Source organism: Oncorhynchus mykiss, chromosome 18 (assembly GCF_013265735.2).
Source record: "Oncorhynchus mykiss isolate Arlee chromosome 18, USDA_OmykA_1.1, whole genome shotgun sequence".
Taxonomy (NCBI): Eukaryota; Metazoa; Chordata; class Actinopteri; order Salmoniformes; family Salmonidae; genus Oncorhynchus; species Oncorhynchus mykiss.
Window position 1 is genome coordinate 24139763 of NC_048582.1, and position 13421 is coordinate 24153183.

Genomic DNA, 13421 nt, shown 5'->3' on the forward strand with positions numbered 1-13421 from the left:
AATGTGGCAAAAGGTCGCAAAGTTCAAGGGGGCCGAATACTTTCGCAAGGCACTGTATAGCAGTTGTTTTGGCAATGTCAGAGGTGGAACTGTGTTAGTGCTGTCAAATCCACAAGTGGCTCCTGGTATTATACCTAAAGCAGACTTTGCCATTGGCTGCTCAGAGTCTCATTAAGAGAAATCCCATGCAACTTTGAATTTGAACAACACCATTTTTGGGGGGCAATGACAGAAGTGGAAATCAAAAACTTGTAGTGTATTTAAGGTTTAAAAAGGCTTCTGAAGTTTGTCATTTCCACTTTGACATATCAGACAAGCTTTTCCCTTATGAAAATCATGTCAACCCCTACAAAAATATCCATTATAATCCACATAATTCACATTTCCTGTTGCTGCATGATTATTTTCCTTCTGTGACAAACTGTAAAAATGGGTTTCCATGGCTGAGCAGCTGCACACAAGCCTAAGATCACCATGTGCAATGCCAAACGTCGGCTGGAGTGGTGAAAAGCTCGCCACCATTGGACTCTAGAGCAGTGGAAACGCATTCTCTGGTGTGATGAATCACGTTTCACCATCTGGCAGTCCAACGAATCTGGGTTTGGTGAATGCCAGGAGAATGCCACTTGCCCCAATGCATAGTGCCAACTGAACAGTTTGGTGGAGGAGGGATAATGGTCTGGGACTGTTTTTCATGGTTTGTGCTTGGCCCCTTTCTTCCAGTGAAGGGAAATATTAACCCTACAGCATACAATGACATTCTAGATGACATTTTTAGCTTCCATTATGTACAGATCCTTGCGACATGGGGCCGTACATTATCATGCTGAAACATGAGGTGATGGCGTAAGATGAACGGCAAGACAATGGGCCTCAGGATCTTGTCACATCTCTGTGCATTCAAATTGCCATCGATAAAATGTAACGGTGTTCGTTGTCCATAGCTTATGCATGTCCATACCATAACCCCAGCGCCATAATGGGGCACAGTAAACACTGTTTACAACTTTGACATCAGCTAACCGCCCCCCAACCTGACACCATACACAAGGTCTGTGGTTGGACATACTGCCAAATTCTCTAAAACATTAAATTCTCTGGCAACAACTCTGGTGGATATTATTGCAGTTAGCATGCCAATTGCACACTCCCTCAAAACTTCAAACATCTGTGGCATTGTGTTGTGTGACAAAACTGCTCATTTTAGAGTGGCTTTTTATTTTTCCCCAGCACAAGTTTTTTAAAATATATTTTTTTAATTTCACCTTTATTTAACCAGGTAGGCTAGTTGAGAACAAGTTGTCATTTACAACTGCGACCTGGCCAAGATTAAGCAAAGCAGTTTGACACATACAACAACACAGAGTTACACATGGAATTAACAAACATACAGTCAATAATACAGTAGAAAAAAAGTATATATACAGTGTGTGCAAATGAGGTAAGATAAGGGAGGTAAGGCAATAAATAGGCCATGGTGGCGAAGTAATTACAATATACCAATAACACACTGGAATGATAGACGTGCAGATGATGAATGTGCAAGTAGAGATACTGGGGTGCAAAGGAGCAAGATAAAGAAATAAATATAGTATGGTTGATGAGGTAGTTGGACGGGCTATTTACAGATGGGCTGTGTACAGGTGCAGTGATCTGTGAGCTGCTCAGACAGCTGGTGCTTAAAGCTAGTGAGGTAGATATGAGTCTCCAGCTTCAGTTAGGGTGAGCTGAGATAAGGCGGGGCTTTACCGAGCAAAGACTTGTAGATGACCTTGAGCCAGTGGGTTTGGCGACGAGTATGAAGCGAAGGCCAGCCAACGAGAGCGTACAGGTCGCAGTGGTGGGTAGTATATAGGGCTTTGGTGACAAAACGGATGGCACTGTGATAGACTGCATCCAATTTGTTGAGTAGAGTGTTGGAGGCTATTTTGTAGATGACTTCGCCGAAGTTGAGGATCGGTAGGATGGTCAGTTTTACGAGGGTATATTTGGTAGCATGAGTGAAGGATGCTTTGTTGCGAAATAGATGCTTAATGTGAGTCTGGTAGGAGAGTTTACACTCTAGCCAGACACCTAGGTATTTGTAGTTGTCCACATATTCTAAGTCAGAACCGTCCAGAGTAGTGATGCTGGACGGACAGGCAGGTGTGGGCAGCGATCGGTTGAAGAGCATGCATTTAGTTTTACTTGCATTTAAGAGCAGTTGGAGGCCACGGAAGGAGAGTTGAAAGGCATTGAAGGTCGTCTGGAGGTTACTTAACACAGTGTCCAAAGAAGGGCCAGAAGTATACAGAATGGTGTCGTCTGCGTAGAGGTGGATCAGAGAATCACCAGCAGCAAGAGCGACATTATTGATGTATACAGAGAAGAGAGTCTGCCCGAGAATTGAACCCTGTGGCACCCCCATAGAGACTGCCAGAGGACCGGACATCCAGGTCCATCCAACCTCACTGAGCTCGAGCTGTTTTGCAAGGAGGAATGGGAAAAAAATTCAGTCTCTCGATGTGCAAAACTGATAGAGACATACCCCAAGCGACTTATAGCTGTAATCGCAGCAAAAGGTGGCGCTACAAAGTATTAACTTAAGGGGGTTGAATAATTTTGCACGCCCAATTTTTCAGTTTTTGATTTGTTAAAAAAAGTTTGAAATATCCAATAAATGTCGTCCCACTTGTTGTTGATTATTCACAAAAAATACAGTTTTATATCTTTATGTTTGAAGCCTGAAATGTGGCAAAAGGTCGCAAAGTTCAAGGGGGCCGAATACTTTCGCAAGGCACTGTATAGTGGATTTATCGGTGGTGACAGTTTCCTAGCCTCAGTGCAGTGGGCAGCTGCGAGGAGGTGCTCTTATTCTCCAGGGACTTTACAGTGTCCTATAACTTTTTTGAGTTTGTGCTACAGAATGCAAATGTATGTTTGAAAAAGCTAGCCTTAGCTTTCCTAACTGCCTGTGTATATTGGTTCCTAACTTCCCTGAAAAGTTGCATATCACGGGGGCTATTCGATGCTAATGCAGTACGCCACAGGATGTTTTTGTGCTGGTCAAGGGCAGTCAGGTCTGGAGTGAACCAAGGGCTATATCTGTTCCTGGTTCAATTTGATTTGAATAGGGCATGCTTATTTAAGATGGTGAGGAAGGCACTTTTAAAGAATAACCAGGCATCCTCTACTGACGGGATGAGGTCAATATCCTTTCAGGATACCCTGTCCAGGTCGATTGCACCTGTGTAATGATCATGCTGTTTAATCAGTTTCTTGATATGCCACACCTGTCAGGTGGATGAATTATCTTGCCAAATGAGAAGTGCTCACAAACAGGGATGTAAACAAATGTGTGCACAAAATTAGAGAGAAATAAGCTTTTTGTGCATATGGAACATTTCTGGGATCTTTTATTTCAGCTCATGAAACATGGGACCAGCACTTTAGTTAGTTAGTATGTGATAGAAATTCATATGATTTATATGTTTAAAGAAATGGTAAGATAATGACAATGATTTATATGTTTACGGTAATGATAAGATAATGACTAAAAATATTCCACCCTGAAACCATATAATTGTATGAAATGTATTAGAATCATAAAACTATAATCTGATGATGTGTGTAGTTTTAGTCAGAATTAGAACAAGGACCTTTTGTTCCTTTTTAGTATGTAAGCAGGGTGCAAGTGGGGAAACAAATGATAAGAGGAGCTATTGACAGACAAGTTGTAATACTGTGTTCCTTACAGGACATTCTGTCTCCACCCCTGGAGGGGAGAAACTGTTAGGCTTGCAGAAAATTCTGAAACATGTTGCAGATTAAACAATGTATCTGTAGTGGAAAAACACCGACTGTCTGAGCAAGGCGTAGCTTAAGATTTGAACTTGTTTGTATGTGTTATAAGGACTGGGTTTGTATGATGGACTTCAGAGTGCTCTCGTGAATAAATGTTTTGACTAATGTAAGCTGGGAAATCGGTCTGTTTCATTTAACCGTACAAACTCTGGGTTGCAGACTGAGTAGATGAATTGAAGTTTATGAACATTGATAACGAAATTCTCATAACAATATGTTAGTTAGCCATGTTATGAATACAAAGCATCTGCTGTTGACATCACAATACGATTTAAAAACATTAGTTAGCTCCAAAAATGGTTTGTAACTTTGGCTGCATGCTGACAGTGCATTTAGCCATCCTGTGGCTAGCCACACTACAACCTTCATTTTTACCAGGTTCCCGTAAGCAATTGTAATGACAGTCCACCACAACATACCAGAGAGTCTCCTGATTAGCAAGGGATAGTCTGTGTTGAACTTAATTGCATATTAAAATCACAGTTTGAGGTCATTGTGAGGGAATTTTGAAAGTTGTTAGGCAAAATTGTTTTTCCTGGGAAAATGTTGTCCGAGGTTGCAATATTAACCAAGGAGGGCAGGGATTAGCGAAGGGTCTCCCTCCGTTTTTTATGCGACCACGTTTTCCAAAAACTCTTAAATATCTGCTCTGAATTAAGATTGAAAGATGTCTGCAGAAGAATGGGGTGTTAGCCACAGTATGACATGACCCCTTGAGTTTGTAAACATCTCTTTTGGCTATTGAACTACAGTAAATGAAGTGGATTTTCACCCATTAAAATAATAACGGAATGACATTACGCGTCCCTGATCTGAACAACACAGAAATGCATAATCATGTGTGACATGATAGACAACCATATAACGCCACCCCTTGGTATACACAAACTACCTCTGGCTCAGAACTTGTTCTTTCTCAATTTATCCTTTTCCACCTAATCACTACATCTTAGAGAAAACTGAAATATGTCATGGCGTTTATTTGCATGAATGGCCTACAACATATGCTTGTGTAGGACCGGGTTTCGCAAATTCAGTAGTGTGTGGCCCTTCATGGGTGCACGTTTTGGTTTTTGCCCTAACACTACACAGCTGTTTCAAATAACAAACTCATCATCAAGCTTTGATCATTTGCATCAAAAACATGCACCCAGTGGACAGGTTTCTAATGTTTTAGAGCAGGGGTGTCAAACTCATTCCACTGGGGGCTGGGTGTCTGCGGGTTATTTCCTTTCAATTAAGACCTAGACAACCAGGTGTGGGGAGTTCCTTACTAATTAGTGACCTTAATTCATCAATCAAGTACAAGGGCGCAGCAAAAACCCAGAGACCCTCTGCTCTCCGTGGAATGATTTTGAGACTTGTTTTAGAGGCTACTGAGTCAGAGGAGGCTGGTGGGAGGATCATTTGGAAGACGGGTATTAAACATATTACATATATGGAAACCACGTTTGACTCCATTCCATCGATTCCATTCCAGCCATCACAAAGAGCCCATCCTCCTATAGCTCCTATCACCAGCCTCCTCTGCTACTGATGCCACAATAATCATACTTACACACACCAAGTACTAAGATAGATCTCAGTCTAAGGAGATGCACTTTGTAGTGTTAGAAATTATTTTTGAGTTTAGGACCTGTTATACAGGATGCAATTTAGTAAATATTGAATTTTTACACCATTGGGTTTCACAGGGTTCAGAGGGCTTTTAGCACTTTCAAAAATACACACATCCATTCAACAAACAATTCTGGCACATGGATTCCAGGTAAAATGGCTTCTCCCAATGGCTTACTTCCACTTTCCTTATAAAGGCTGGCAGAAACTGCCCAATACCTGAAACAGTGCCACTACTGGTAGATCTCCCATGGTCCCACATGTTACATGAATAAATATGCGATATCCTCCTTTGCATATTTGAGTATTATTCTACAGACAGGCACTTTTTGCTATTGAATGAGCCCCGCCCCCAAACAAGACCAAAGTTGGTTGGTCTGGACAATATCTGAACCAATCATAGACATCTATGTTTCAGAAGTTTGGACAGTAGAGTGCAGTAAAGTATAGTTCAGTACAATACAATAAAGTACATTATACTGTACTCTATTGTCATGTACTCAAACATGTGGTTTCCATATGTTTGATAACATTCCATTCATTACAATGAGCCTGTCCTCGTTGAGCTCCTCCCACCAGCCTCCTCTGCTGTAGAGGTGGGGAGAGAGAGAGAGATGGAGGGGTTGTCCAGACTGTTTTCACACTTACTTTGATCACCTGACAACAGAAAGAGAAAGAAAACAGTTATAAGCTGAACATAACAGTATGCCAGTGGAAGGAAGGACAGTAGCAGGTGCCCCAACTATGGTTTGTGACTCCTATGATTTCCCATTGTGTCCAAATCAATTGCAGTAACTCTGTTACTGATTTTTTGCGTAATTCTGTTAACGATTTACAGCCCAGGATTCTTTCTCCTAACTGCTCCTACATATGTAGGATTAATTTGAGCCAGTTTGCTACAGCAGGAAAATAATCCTGCAGATACAGGAAATGTGAATTATTATGTGGATCAGTGGCAACCTGTCATTCAAAATGGGCTTTCCTGTTTTGTATGTTATTTTGGCATATATCAGTTTGCAAACAATGTAATATCATTGAGTTAATAAAGCCGCATACAAATATGGTCTCTTTTTCGTTTTCTTGAGTAGGTGTTTCAGCCTAGCTCATTGCCTTCTGTGGTGATGGGGCAAGCCAACAGTAAATATGCAGCGCTGTGCAGTGATTGGCTCAGTGTTCTGTCACTCATGGGGATACTACGTCACCGCCAAGTCTAAGGGTAGAGCTCGAAAATTCAAGCCCCATGGGTGCTGCCATAGAGTTAACATTAGAAGTGCCCATCAAAGAAGGTCATTGGCCACAGATTAAATGGCGTAAAATCACGTTATATCTACAGTAGCTTTGATTGGACTGATCATGTCAACATCATACTTTCTAAATCTTAGCTAGCAGTCATCATCATGAATGAAGTTGACAATCTACTGGTAAATCCTTTTTAATCCTTGTCATATGAAGATAGAAAATGAAGAGAAATTATAGATAAAACATATCGGTGCTCACCGGCCATTGGACATAAACATTACACAACCAGTTGGAAACCGGAAATTAAACAATGAGTGGCTTAGAAGGAATGAGTGGCTAACTGCAAGCGTTGCAAAGCAATCATTAGCCTGCTATTCAGTGGAGTGGCTGTGTGGTCCCAAGTCTAAGATTAAGGGTCTATTTTCCTAGTTTAAAATGGTTAACATTCAACATTGCTGTCAATGAAGCACGATTTGTGCTCAAAACAACTTAACTCTGAACTGCAAAATCGGACTTTAGTGAGTTCAAGACAAATGGGAACTCGGGAAAAACAAGCTACGACTGGGAAAATACGTTTTGAACTTTCATCCAACTCGGAATTGTAAATCAGGAACTCTGGTCTCTTTCTAGAGCTACGACCTGAAGATCACCGACGGTATCACGATTCAACCTTTTTTTTCAGTTCCCAGTTGTCTTGAAAGCACCATAAATCCAGAGAATGCTTTGATGACAAAGTTTCAAGACAAAATTTGCCCACGAAGGACCTTCCTGTTCAAGTGAGCACAGCACAACAAGGTGAGTTCAAAAATGAATTGTATGCAAATGCATAAATAATGTAATATGCCAGGGAGATATGTATACTGTAGCTAAGAAAGTAATACTAAGTGTATGTTGTGTAGTAAGCTGTTAGTAGCCTACCCTAATTTGTTGTCTATTTTCACCTCTTAATTGCACTTACTGTTCTGACTTGGTGGTGCACATGCAGCCTATAACCTGTTTTTGAGAAATGTATTGTCTGCTTATATGCCTCCTTTATTTATCCTGCAGTTCTGACTTGAAGTACAGGGAGAACACTGTAAGAACGGCCCATGTTTTGAATTCTGTCGCTGTACATTTCCCAAAGTGCTGAACAAATAGTTTTGACTAAAACATTTTTTGCCCCACTGAGATGTATATGCTAAAATCGTTAATGAGGGGGGTTAGGGGTTGATTATTTTAGTTTTTTATTGTAAGGGAAAATCAAGTCGGAAATTTCAAAGTGGAAAAAGTACAAACTTCAACTTCACAAAACCTAGAATACACTACAAGTGTTCTCTTGCAACAGGGTGATGAAATTAAGATACTCAAACTGTTCTCCTTTATCTGCTCTCGGATTTATGATCTACTGACACTTTTGTCATTGCCCAGAATATAAGTGTGTTGTTCGAATTTTTGGAAAATGGACCATTGCTTCCCCTCTTGCCTAGGTCTAAGTAGACCTGGCTAGGACCAATCACTAAATTATCTGGATAGGTGAAAATTAATTGATTTTACCAATTGTGCTATGCCAGATCAAGTAGTTTGTAACATTTTGTAGTTAGATTGTATCTGCTTCTGTACATTCTGATTTATCCATGCGCTCTGAGATGCATTGCTCTGGCCTCACTGACTGTGTGCAGGCTTTGCAGTAGAACACGGAGTTATGATGCTACCGTAGACGTGGTAGCGATACCGAATGTATAGTATCGTAGCTACCTGTCTAAACGTTTTTTTTTAGTAACACCAGCAAACATGCTGGACTTTGCGATATTTGCAGTGACTTTTGTCATCATTCTGGTCGGCGCAGTCCTCTATTTGTATCCAGTAAGTCAATGCCTGTGCTTATATTAGCCAATATTTGCAACATCGTATATCCACCCATGTCATTACTAGCTAACGTTACTTGTAAAGCTGCTAACTTTGTGCAGTTTTACAGTGACATGACAGTTAAAAAAAATCCCTGGACATTTTATGCATCTACCTTTAGCACCCAAATGTTTCAGCAGTTTAAGTGAATTGTGGAGTGGACAAATATTTTTTTCAAAGCTCAATAGGTTTTTAGAGGTTACTGCCATAGAGTTAGAATATGTAAACTGCACAGAATTTCTTGTCATGTTTAATTTATGTCTCTCTTGAAACTGAAAGTAACATGCTTGATTCATTTTTTTATCGAGTCATCAAGAAGTGCTTCTGGTATACCAGGTCTCAACCCTACCGAAGAGAAGTGAGTAGACTATGACCAAATATGTTTTACAACTTTCTAAGTACTTTCTCTCTTTAGCACTCCACACTTGATCTCAGCCCATATTTATAAGCGTCACTGTAGGAGTACTGATCCAGGATCAGATCCTCCCTGTCTATTCATCTCCATATAAAAGGCTAAACTGATCCTGGATCAGCACTCATACACTGAGAAGTTTTCTGAATACGGGCCCTGGCCTGACCTAGGTTCCTATTGGTTTATTCGTCTCATTCTCTTAATCTAGGGATGGAAATCTGCAAGACATAGTGAACCGAGGCAGTCTGCATGAGTTCCTGGCTAGTCTACATGGACAGTTTGGTCCCGTGGCATCCTTCTGGTTTGGAGGACGCCCTGTGGTCAGCTTGGGTTCAGTGGACCAGCTACGGCAGCACATCAACCCCAACAGGACTAGTGAGTACTGGGGAGGGAGGGAAACTATTGGGAGGAAAGGGAAACAGGTGCTCTGTCCCTACTAACATCAAATCAACGTTTATTTGTCACGTGCGCCGAATACAACAGTGAAATGCTTACTTAAGGCTCTAGCCAATAGTGCAAAAAAGGTATTAGGTGAACAACGGGTAAGTAAAGAAATAAAAACAACAGTAAAAAGACAGTGAAAAACAGTAGCGAGGCTATATACAGTAGCAAGACTATACAAGTAGCGAGGCTACATACAGACACCGGTTAGTCGGGCCACTTAAATTTCATGCTTAAAAGATTGCACCATTCTAAGTAGAATGTGGGTATAGATAGACATTGTAACAGATTCAGGTGATTTCCGTTATACATGTACAGTGTTGTTTTGAAATAAAGAAACAGTAACACTGTGACATCTTCTATCCTTACTTGTAGCGGACTCATTTGAGACAATGCTGAAGTCGTTGCTAGGTTACCAGTCAGGAACGGGTGGAGGGGCCACAGAGGCTGTAATGAGGAAGAAGTTGTATGAGAGTGCCGTCAACAACACCCTGGAGAAAAACTTTCCAATGCTGCTGAAGGTTTGCCTCTTACACAATGGCTCATTTGGCAGTTTTTAATATTTGGCTGTAGCATTCTGCAATACTTTCTTCTGTTTTTGTGTATCCATTAGTATTTGTTTACTCCAAAAGCTTGTTGTGCTCACTTCCCTGGAATGTTATAGTTCGGTAGCCTAGTGGTTAGAGCGTTGGGCCAGTAACCGGAAGGTTGCTGGATCGAATCACTGAGCTGATAAGGTAAAAATATGTTGTTCTGCCCCTGAGCAAGGCACTTAACCCACTGTTCCCCGGGCGCCGTGGACGTCGATTAAGGCAGCCCCCTTTGACTCTCTGATTCAGAGGGGTTGGGTTAAATGCAGTTGGACAACTGACTAAGTATCCCCCTTTCCCATTGACACACGCTCTCTATGTCTCCCTCCCCCTTTGTCCTGTTCTAGCTGGTGGAGGAGTTAGTGGGGAAGTGGCAGTCTTTCCCTAAGGACCAGCACACACCCCTCTGTGCCCATCTGCTAGGATTGGCCATGAAGGCTGTCACTCAACTCGCTCTGGGTGACCGTTTCCGGAATGATGCTGAAGTCATCGGCTTCCGAAAGAACCATGAGGCAGTGAGTGAGCAGTCACATTTAAAGTCACCGTTTCTGGTGAAAAGATGCCCATTACGACCGGTGTTTGCAGATTTTCACAGATTATTCCCTTTACTTGTCAGATCTGGTCGGAGATCGGAAAAGGCTATTTGGACGGTTCCATGGAGAAGAGCTCCATCAGAAAGGAGCACTATGAGAGCGGTGAGTGAGAACTAGTTCACTTCTATGGATCATATGTGTTACCTGTACATCTCAGCATACACTTCCTTATAGAATGTATCTGAAATAGAAAAGAGATGTGTATACATTTTCTGTCCTCGTGCTAAGTACGTTGTTTGTTTACAGCACTGGCAGAGATGGAAACAGTGCTGATGTCTGTGGCTAAAGACAGGAAAGGACAAAGGAGCCAGACAGCGTTTGTAGACACTCTTCTCCAGTCCAACCTCACAGAGAGACAGGTGATGCACATATTCTTTGATTATAAGGAGAACAGGCTCATTGAGGCAGAGCATAGAGCCTCCTGTTTCTGTTACTCACGTGTAGAGGAAAATAAAACTTCCTTCCTGGTTTTGTTTTAATGAACGCTTGTTTTCATTGTTTCTCTTTTGTAGGTGATGGAGGACAGCATGGTATTCACACTGGCAGGTTGTGTCATCACAGCTAATTGTGAGTACTAGTAATAAATAGATTATGCCTATCTACATCAGAACTTGCGGCTTTTATGGTGTAGCCAATCGTCAAGAGAATAAAATCATACATTTGGTTAGTATTCTGCCAGAAAATCTCTCTCACAAAGTGTTGATGTTTCTCTTTGTGGTTGTAATATTTTCCAAGTGTGCATCTGGGCAGTACACTTCCTGTCCACATCAGAGGAAGTTCAGGAGAAGCTGCATCAGGAGCTGGAGGATGTTCTGGGCTCTGAGCCTGTTTCTCTGGATAAGATCCCACAGCTCAGGTGACCTCTGACAGCCAAATAACATAAACAATGTGATGCAGTGTAACAGAGGTGTTTCAGATCCACTCTTGCATGACGTGTACCTTATATGAGACCTGAAGACTGGTGTAGCTTCCTGAGCTAATGCCTAAGCTAACAGGGGCTAATAGCCTTGTGGCCCACATGACACCTGGGTTCGAACCCTGGTCGGTCACAGCAGAAGGGGCAGGTATCCTCATGGTAGCATGTCTTCAAGGTATGTTTATAGATACATTTTATCATGCTTATCAAATGCATCTTCTATACTATAGGTATTTTCAGCAGGTTTTGAACGAGACTGTACGGACAGCCAAACTGACGCCCATCGCAGCCCGGCTCCAGGAAAATGAAGGGAAAGTCGATCAGCACATTATTCCTAAAGAGGTATCTTATTCTCCTCTAACCAACTTAGTCAATTTATTATCCACATCTCATTATCACAATCACCAAGTGCTTATAGATTTTAAATGATTTTTTGTTTTTTGTTTAAAGTGAATAATTAAAGCACTTTATTCCTATGTTTTTTTTTTAGACACTGGTGATCTATGCCCTTGGGGTAGTCCTACAGGATGCAGACACCTGGAGCCGTCCCTACAAGTCTGTTCATATGTATTTTCTTTTGAACCTTTTGCCACCTAGAGGCATTTTTGCTGGATTTTTTGGTACCAAGTTTGAATTTCTGCACTTTGTACATCCAGGTTTGACCCTGACCGATTCACAGAAGATTCAGCCAGGAAAAGCTTCTCTCTGCTTGGATTCTCAGGGAACCAGGCCTGTCCTGAGCTGAGGTAACGGGGATGGGAAAGGATAGTGGCGTGCACTTGAGATTAACCAAGGGGCTAGGGCATTTACTAGTTGTAATTGCACAGGAGCAACTTGTTATACAGTTTTACCATATTTCTTCTACAATATCAAATGAAAGGAAATGGAGGGAGTGTCACTACCAGGCAAAGAAGAATGTGGGCTTGTTACTAACTTTTTATACCACCATTTCGCCACATTTCAGGTTTGCGTACACAGTGGCCACTGTCGTCCTCAGCACTGTAGTGCGCCAACTGAAGCTGCATCAGGTGAAGGGACAGGTGGTAGAGGCCAGATCTGAGCTTGTGTCCACACCTAAAGATGACACATGGATCACTGTGAGCAGAAGAAGCTAACTAACAGTGGACATTTGTCTCAAACTCCATCTGTGGAAGAGGGACTGTGTTAATTGGGAAGGTACTTGTCAGTTAGCTTAGATTCTAGACCGAGTGGAACTGTTTAAAAAGCTGTAAACATGAGCTTAGTAGGGCTACTTGTCAGTCAGCTCTTGAACATGGTTTTGATTAGCTAAAGTCATTGCCAATGGTGACTCGGTTATTTGAGCTACCACCTGAAGTAGCTTTTTGTCCCCCCCATTTCAATATGAGGATCAGTAGCTATCTTTTAAAGCTACATGATAATTTATGTATTGTCTTAAACCTTGCCTTAAACCAAATGCTGCACAAGTGATGGCTATTTTATCTCCACTCTTGGACCCCCCACAACATTCCAGCTGAACTGCCTTCCAAAACACGTGGTCCCAACTCCCCCAGATGCATGACATTTTAGACAGTTCATTTTTTAATAAAGTTTACACTAATCGTGTGTTAGGATAGGAATATAATATTTTGCACATTTGTTGCAGCCCCTCTGTTGTGAGCATATCCTGCCACTGTCAAGACGTCTAGGCTGTTATTGTCAAAAAGTGCTCACTTTGTATCTGCAGTGTCTCTGATTCAATTCCCAGCCCTGTTTCCACTGTATCGCTACATTAGCTTTAATAGTTTAAAATAAAAATAATATTCGTAACTTCTGGATTTATTAACAGCCTTTTTCCAGGTGGTATTGTTTCCTTTCAAAACAGATTCTTGGGGTTTGTAATAATTTACATCAGTCACAATGTAAAT

At 41.5% G+C, this 13421-nt stretch overlaps 1 protein-coding gene across 1 annotated transcript; it reads left to right on the plus strand.

Annotated features, from left to right (window-relative positions):
• The first annotated feature begins 8238 nt into the window (after positions 1 to 8238).
• LOC110495879 (cytochrome P450 20A1) lies at positions 8239 to 13323 on the plus strand. Its single transcript, XM_021571383.2, has 13 exons — positions 8239 to 8541; positions 8892 to 8941; positions 9204 to 9370; positions 9812 to 9957; positions 10374 to 10541; positions 10643 to 10721; positions 10866 to 10978; positions 11132 to 11186; positions 11355 to 11475; positions 11766 to 11877; positions 12026 to 12090; positions 12192 to 12281; positions 12500 to 13323. Exons 1-13 carry the CDS (start codon positions 8470 to 8472, stop codon positions 12648 to 12650), a joined length of 1389 nt encoding a protein of 462 aa, XP_021427058.1. The 5' UTR covers positions 8239 to 8469; the 3' UTR covers positions 12651 to 13323.
• The last annotated feature ends 98 nt before the right edge of the window (positions 13324 to 13421 follow it).